Source organism: Oncorhynchus mykiss, chromosome 2 (genome assembly GCF_057628025.1).
Source record: "Oncorhynchus mykiss isolate SJ-2025 chromosome 2, ASM5762802v1, whole genome shotgun sequence".
Classification (NCBI taxonomy): domain Eukaryota; kingdom Metazoa; phylum Chordata; class Actinopteri; order Salmoniformes; family Salmonidae; genus Oncorhynchus; species Oncorhynchus mykiss.
In genome coordinates this window covers 43,300,289-43,308,491 of record NC_143023.1, presented here as the reverse complement: position 1 = coordinate 43,308,491, position 8,203 = coordinate 43,300,289, and the positions used below count along the sequence as shown (strand labels likewise).

Here is an 8,203-nt window from a genome sequence, read left to right as displayed (position 1 = left end):
AGGCTTGCATTGTATATACTCAGTCAGACCCAGCCCAGACCTTCAAAACAATTTGCAGAGGTGTCTCAGCTGTCTCCCCTTCTGTGAAGGCTGACAATACCACCTACTGAGACCTCTTTATGCGGATGTTATTGTACAATACAAAAACGTTATTGTACAATTACATAAAGTGCACAGATGTGCACAGCCTACTGTCATATGGTGGATATCTTTCTCAGACTTAACAGGTGTCTCTAAAACAATATAGGCAAGAGCCCGACCAGAAATTTCACACAAGATTAACACATTCTGTTTGCAATTTCAACATGTTTCATGCTTGGTATTGTGACTTGGTAACCTGTTTCCAATAGATTTCAAATGTATTTAGGAACAAAAAATGCACTCCAAACTAACTTTTCAGGTGTTTGTTTAAGCAAAGATAGGGTAGAAAGCATATTTAGTGTGTTAAAAATCTATTTGTGTTCCAATTGTGTAATTAGTGTATTTCCACACATTTGTATCATGTACATTTCCCGTCGGAGGGGACCCTTGTTGATGAATGGTACAGTACCTCATCCTCGTTGCTTTTTTTATTACTCTAGAAATGTATGGCTTATTTTAGAACTTGCTCAAAGTGCAGGTCTCATACTTGTTGAAGTACAGATGTGATGGGGGAAATATTCAAATGTCTTTTGTTGCTTGGAAGGACTTATACAGTAATATATGTTGTTTATCACATCTGCCGATACCTCCTTAGTATAACATTAACGATTAGCATGACAAATGATTGTGAACATAGCTTATATAGAGGTACTATAGAGGTGAGGTAGGGTAAGTATAAAGGGACCAGAACATGATGTCCAAGAATTTAGGCTGACCACAGAGACTTCTCTAAATAAAATGTATTCAGCCTCCTAAGGTTGAAGAGGCACTGTTCGTCACCATGCTGGCATTGCGGAGGGACCATCTGTGGCCATACAATCAGTAGGCTACATACCAGCACTCTGTAACCGTAGGCACCAATTCAACCAAATGTTAGGCCTGAACAGCAAACCTCCCAGTTCCAATAGAATATGGCATTTGAACACTTGATCAGTGAAACAATTCAACAAAACACATTATGTTCATTTCATTGTTTAGAATGATAAAACAATATTACTCATATGCCCAAAAGACACTGTCTATACACTGCCAAAATGTGTGAAAGATAAATCTTAATTTCATCTTCCAACTACTGTTGCTCTACATTATAGCTTTGCGCTATTACCACTCGGTGTCAGTAGAGTCAAAGGAATGATTTGCCTTTTTTTACTGTAGCTGTTCGTTATATTTACCAGTACCACTATCTAGGCCTTATATCACAACATAGATGGAATGAATAACAAGAACATCTAGATAAAAATTATGATGACGAGTAAACAAACAAACAAAGGCAATTAACTCTATCCAATCTTTAGGTAAAAGATGAAGATAACATAATTGAAATTCTGAGGGTGATATACAGTGCCTTGCGAAAGTATTCGGCCCCCTTGAACTTTGCAACCTTTTTGCCACATTTCAGGCTTCAAACATAAAGATATAAAACTGTATTTTTTTGTGAAGAATCAACAACAAGTGGGACACAATCATGAAGTGGAACGACATTTATTGGATATTTCAAACTTTTTTAACAAATCAAAAACTGAAAAATTGGGCGTGCAAAATTATTCAGCCCCCTTAAGTTAATACTTTGTAGCGCCACCTTTTGCTGCGATTACAGCTGTAAGTCGCTTGGGGTATGTCTCTATCAGTTTTGCACATCGAGAGACTGACATTTTTTCCCATTCCTCCTTGCAAAACAGCTCGAGCTCAGTGAGGTTGGATGGAGAGCATTTGTGAACAGCAGTTTTCAGTTCTTTCCACAGATTCTCGATTGGATTCAGGTCTGGACTTTGACTTGGCCATTCTAACACCTGGATATGTTTATTTTTGAACCATTCCATTGTAGATTTTGCTTTATGTTTTGGATCATTGTCTTGTTGGAAGACAAATCTCCGTCCCAGTCTCAGGTCTTTTGCAGACTCCATCAGGTTTTCTTCCAGAATGGTCCTGTATTTGGCTCCATCCATCTTCCCATCAATTTTAACCATCTTCCCTGTCCCTGCTGAAGAAAAGCAGGAAAAGCAGATGGTGTGTTCAAGGTGATGGCTGTGTTGCTTTTACGCCAAACATAACGTCTTGCATTGTTGCCAAAAAGTTCAATTTTGGTTTCATCTGACCAGAGCACCTTTTTCCACATGTTTGGTGTGTCTCCCAGGTGGCTTGTGGCAAACTTTAAACGACACTTTTTATGGATATCTTTAAGAAATGGCTTTCTTCTTGCCACTCTTCCATAAAGGCCAGATTTGTGCAATATACGACTGATTGTTGTCCTATGGACAGAGTCTCCCACCTCAGCTGTAGATCTCTGCAGTTCACCCAGAGTGATCATGGGCCTCTTGGCTGCATCTCTGATCAGTCTTCTCCTTGTATGAGCTGAAAGTTTTAGAGGGACGGCCAGGTCTTGGTAGATTTGCAGTGGTCTGATACTCCTTCCATTTCAATATTTCGCTTGCACAGTGCTCCTTGGGATATTTAAAGCTTGGAAAATATTTTTGTATCCAAATCCGGCTTTAAACTTCTTCACAACAGTATCTCGGACCTGCCTGGTGTGTTCCTTGTTCTTCATGATGCTCTCTGCACTTTTAACGGACCTCTGAGACTATCACAGTGCAGGTGCATTTATACGGAGACTTGATTACACACAGGTGGATTGTATTTATCATCATTAGTCATTTAGGTCAACATTGGATCATTCAGAGATCCTCACTGAACTTCTGGAGAGAGTTTGCTGCACTGAAATTAAAGGGGCTGAATAATTCTGCACGCCCAATTTTTCAGTTTTTGATTTGTTAAAAAAGTTTGAAATATCCAATAAATGTCGTTCCACTTCATGATTGTGTCCCACTTGTTGTTGATTCTTCACAAAAAAAAAACAGTTTTATATCTTTATGTTTGAAGCCTGAAATGTGGCAAAAGGTCGCAAAGTTCAAGGGGGCCGAATACTTCCGAAAGACACAGTAATTACACTATTCATCCACTATGCTGCATCTACTATGTTGTGGGATCCATTTGAAAATGACTATCAAATTTGCATGATGAAATGATAATTACCAAAATGGAATTACTAGTGGTCTCTGTGTGCACCAATACAGAAGGTGTGTAAGTAAATGTCTGCAACCCAAAAGCCACAAATAAATGAAGACCATTAATAATCCTTAAGGAGTCTATTGACTAAGTAACATAATATAAAAATCCCCATCAAAATCCGTCAGTTTAAAATAGAGATCCACCGCATCCGCCTGTAGGCCTTCTGCATCTGCGTTGGAAGGTGGCCCAGCTACAGCGGTGTTCATCAGATCATGAGACATCTCAAAAGTCGGTCTACTCACGAAAACTTTTGTAGCGCCTACAAACTATTATGACCACTCTATGAAAAAGGAACTCACGTACACGATGGTGTTCTCCATTTTGCTCTACGCCCCCCCACGGGACTTGTCTGAAGGTAACCCATACAAACGAATAAAAGTATGGAGGTTGTTTTATGCCAACAAAAATAAGGGATTAAATGTGTTAATACATATATATATTTCCTGAGCTTTCTTATATCTCCTAGATATAGAACAGACACTTCATAACCTTATTCCTTATGATTCAATTTTGAATCATTTTTTAATGCCATTTATGAATGTGTTATTCAATGCGTTTCTATGGGCTATATAGTAGTAAAGGACAAATTAAATATCATTAAATCAAAATCAAATAGGCTAAATAATCCATAGTATGACCATCTTTAAAAAAATCATATGTTAGCCCCCCCCACACACACAACGGCTAAGACCTTTAGAGGTTTTAAAGAACAATTGCAACTTTATTAAGATCAGATAAACACAGTTTTACAAGGTACAAGGATTTACTTATATTATGCAATTCACAATGATAAGGACCTATGCGTAACAGTGGCATGCTTCCTTATAGGTAAAAACGCTGCTTATTTCAAAGGTCATAAACTGCAATACACAAATCTACCGGAGGTGTGGGAAGAAATACTTACACATCCACAACAAAAGCAACAATGGACAGCCTAACTAATCCAAACAAGGTGAATAAAACTATAACAATGACAAATATAATACTGTCATTGAACAGAACAAAAAGATATCTTTGCACAAGTTTTTTTTTAATTATTACAAAAGAAAATCAGTTCTCCCCCTCTGGTTTTGTTTCCTTTGCCTTTCGTACCTCCTCAAGCTTCTTATCCTAGAATGAATAAAAACATGAAAATCACATAAGTTATCCTGATTAGTTAAGTATAACTTTGAACAGTGTACATGGAATTTCAACCAACATCCCATTTCCATAACCTGGGCCTTTCAATTTGAAATTCTCTCTTAAGTTCAGGATTGCAGAAAATGACGTCAAGATGACTGAGAAAAATGGCAGGCCAACCTTCTCCTTGAATTTCTCATTGAGTGCTGCCATTCGTGCCGTGCGATTCTCTTTGTTGGCTTCCATTTTCTGATTGAGCTTCTCCTCTGCCGTCTTGCTGAAGTTGTTGTTCTCTTCCATGGCTTTCTTCAGAACTTCCTTCTCGTGCTCTCTCTTCTCAGCTAAGTGCTTCAGCACCTCTGCCTCATGACTCTGATCAAATTAGAAAATCAAAGTCACACAGTAAGTTAGTGGTAGGCTAGTGGGACCAAACCTGTGCTAGAAAATAATAAAATATAAATTAACTAAACCTGTAACGTGGATGCGGCTCCATTTCCTGATACTTATTTGTGTATATCTGACTAGGTACCTTGCGTCTCTCCTCTGCAGCCTCCAGTTTCTTCTGAATCTCCTCCAGGGACATCTCCTTCTTCTCCTTCGGGGGAGGTAGGGGGATTTCACCCTTGGCATCGGGGGCCAAGATTACCTCAAATGCTTGACCTGAAGCACGCTTGTCCAACTCCTTGACCAGGATCTCTGTGAAAATAGTGAATCCATCAATGTTGATACAAGTATGTATCAAACTGATAATAACAGTTATAACACCTAAACAATACAATAGTGTAGCTGATTGCATAAAAGTGAGTCCAAAATGTACCATTAATTTCTATTGGGCACTAAACAAACAAAAGAGTGTGTAACTGTCCCAATATTGTTGGAGCTCATTGTAATAGTGTAATAAAGGCCTGTCATGTTAACACTTACCTCCAGAGGATGCCATTTCAGCAGAGTACTGAGGGTTGCTATGCCTGGGAGGAAAAATACAGACAAAGCCATAGGTTTAATGACAGAAAGACAATACATCAAAGATGCATCCATGCGCTAATCAGGAATGAACAGAAACACAGATTGAAAAAAGCAATGACAACTATTGATTCAGAAGGTGGAGAGCCATTGATATGTGCCAAGTAAGAATTCAATTGAGGTTATTGCTGTCCATAAAATGACTGTTGGAGATGGATCACTTGTATTAATGTTAGACATGTAGCATGAATGTACGTGATACAGCAAATGATTGAGAATAGGTTTCAAAGTAGCCTTATTTCAATGGAGACAAAAAGGGCGGGGAAATTAAGTCCTTCCCATCCTTGTTAATCAGGAACAAATACCAGAGCATAAATGAAGCTTACTAAAATATAATTTCTTCTACCTTGCCATTGGCATGGCAATATCATGTCAGCAGGTAACGTTTTCTTGCTCAACATTGGATTTGACTATTGCACGAAGACAATAAAGCACCATTGTGAATACAGGTCAGAGAACAATATGAATTTAGCTAGGTGTAGTCTGAATTGACAGTCAGATTGAAGAGCATTCAAATTCAATCATTGCAATTATTGAGGTAAAGCCAATTCCTAGCTAAAGGTCGAGGCGTGCCTACGCTTAAGACCAGCTTCAAAACAAGAAACCAACACTAGCAAAGGCTGAATACAAACGACCAACAGTAATCGCAACCTATTCATGTCGATGACAGCACGACAGATTTCAATTTCATAAAAACTCAAAACAAATACTACACAATTAGGAATCATTACAGTATCAAAGATTATACAATATCACACATTAACTTGACATAGCTAGACAAATGCCACCGACACTGATATCCATCTCAACCCACCTTCAAATGCACGAATAGCAAACTGGTGCTGAGGAGACAATGGACTCGGCTGCACTGTCAGCTCAGCAGGGGCACAGACACTGGCTAACAACCTGAATAAATTAGCTAGCTACTGTAGCTAGCTATCTTAACAGTTGGCGGAATGAAGCACCTCTTCACATGTAAGTTAAAGCACAGCAATGTGCCCTTAGTGGGGTCGAAAGTCAATGTTTAATCGTCGACTGACGACAAAGGAATTGGGAAAAAGCGCAGACCGAGGTAGTGTGATCACACCCACCTAGTCTCCACCAGAGTCATGCGCTGGGTAGCAAAACCCGCGCCAAATGTTTACGTTTAAGATAAATACAATAATGTATTGTATAATACATTTTTTTTGTGTAACGTGGAACTTAGAACATTTTCAAAACCTTGTGACCAAAAATAAAACCGAGCAGTGTGCTAAAGTTAGCTTAGGGCTTGTTAGCTAGCTATAGTAGCTGTTCAGGGCAGCTAGCTTACAGTATATGATTCTCAATTACCATACATTTGTAATGACAACTAAGTTACTTACACCAAAAATGACAAACATCACTGACAGCGTAATGACTGCCATCAATATATCTCCAATGATTACCGTTAAAAGCGTTATTTTACCTACCTTCAAATGCTTACAAAGTGGTGTGGTCGCGCCTTCTTCACTGCCTGCATCAGCACCAAAAGCGCAACAAAAAGGAACGAAGCACAAAAGTCAACTGGTCACATTTCGTTCTCTACTCCCATTGGTCCTAATCGTCCAATCAATAATGTCGATTTAGGGTGCATTCGTAAATTAATGTTGTCTATCTACGCCGATGTCAAAACTCTCTCGTTTGAGTGTGCCAGAGAGCAGAATAACTGATGAATTTACGAACGCGCAACACCGTTGAATATGACAGGTGTCAATAAAGGTTTGCAAAAAAAATGAAATCAAATGTTGCTAGCAGCACAGATAGTCACTAACGCTATTGATAGCATGAAAACAGCCTAACTAGCTCTGATAGGGCGATTACAATGATCAGTGAGGTGTTCTCATTTGTGTCTAGAAGTGGCTAGCAAACTAGTCAACTTTAGCCAGTGAGCTTGGGCGCTTGACCTGTGAGGTCAGAACGCTCAGATCAACCCTACTTCTTGGCCAGGGCGTCCAGTGTGCGCTCTGAGAGCGAAACGCTGTGCATTTACGAACGGATAATGTAACGAGGTTCTCAGCTGGAATGAAAACAAAAGCATGAGACAGGGTTCCCAATATGTATACAGTAGCCTACCATCATCAACATAAATAGCTACGCTATCGAGCTTTCTAAACCTATCACTCATTCTTCTAAACCCACTGGCGCAACATCGCGAGGACTTTCGGGTCTGCGAGACAGACCAGGCGAGGTCTGGCGAGGGTTCCGGTGTTGTGCAGTTAAACTCTCCCGTGCCAGAATCCCCCCATCGCGTGAACGCGCGCGCACTCAATTCTTCATTGCTGCGACTTGCTTGCGTTAGGCTGCGTTTATTTTTTATTTTTTTATGTCGGTTTGATCGCGGGGGAAGCACTAGTAATGTCTGCAGTTTTCGGTTTGGCTATTTGTTTCAAGTGTATTAGTCTATAAATACATTTATTTGCCAAAATTCGTCATCTCTCCCATGTCTTATTCGAAGAGTAGTTGTTATATGTTTAATATAACACACACACATACATTAATTATTAATTGCTGTTGCCTATCCTGATGTGAAGTTTGTTCTATAGAAAGTATTTAACTTTTATGTGTGCCACAGAAAGTATTTGACTCTAGCCACAAAAGTAAGGACATTAGAAGGGGGGGGGGGGGGGGGGATTTCAGCAAGGCTATTTTCTTGCCTGCCAAAATTCCCCAGTTCTATCTTGGGACTGCAAGGCCTGGCACACTTCAGAATCATATTGTTAGCTCATGTTGAGGCTATATATATATATACCAAGATATATGTTCTGCTTCTTCCTCCACACTATCCAGCAACACCCCCAAGATGCTCAGTCAGAGCCTTGTCTTCTCCAGATTT

General features: G+C 39.5%; 1 protein-coding gene across 2 annotated transcripts; it reads right to left on the bottom strand.

The window, feature by feature from the left end:
- Positions 1–3,899: 3,899 nt before the first annotated feature.
- On the bottom strand, positions 3,900–7,642 carry LOC110490316 (stathmin). 2 transcript variants are annotated; one of them, XM_021563634.3, is made up of 5 exons: positions 6,801–7,642; positions 5,251–5,294; positions 4,856–5,022; positions 4,507–4,698; positions 3,900–4,317 (listed from the first exon to the last, which is right to left on the bottom strand). In XM_021563634.3, exons 2-5 carry the CDS (start codon positions 5,264–5,266, stop codon positions 4,258–4,260), a joined length of 435 nt encoding a protein of 144 aa, XP_021419309.1. In that variant the 5' UTR covers positions 5,267–5,294; positions 6,801–7,642; the 3' UTR covers positions 3,900–4,257. The 2 variants fall into 2 exon arrangements, with proteins under 2 accessions (XP_021419309.1, XP_021419319.1); XM_021563644.3 differs by lacking the exon at positions 6,801–7,642 and adding an exon at positions 6,164–6,704.
- Between the last annotated feature and the right edge of the window lie 561 nt (positions 7,643–8,203).

Bases quoted from the DNA above. Each gene is read 5' to 3' on its own strand.
- LOC110490316 (XM_021563634.3), bottom strand. The intron at 4,699-4,855 runs GTACCTAGTCAG...TAATTTGATCAG, and splicing joins CTGCAGAGGAGAGACGCAAG to AGTCATGAGGCAGAGGTGCT. The intron at 4,318-4,506 runs GTTGGCCTGCCA...TATTCATTCTAG, and splicing joins ATGAGAAATTCAAGGAGAAG to GATAAGAAGCTTGAGGAGGT.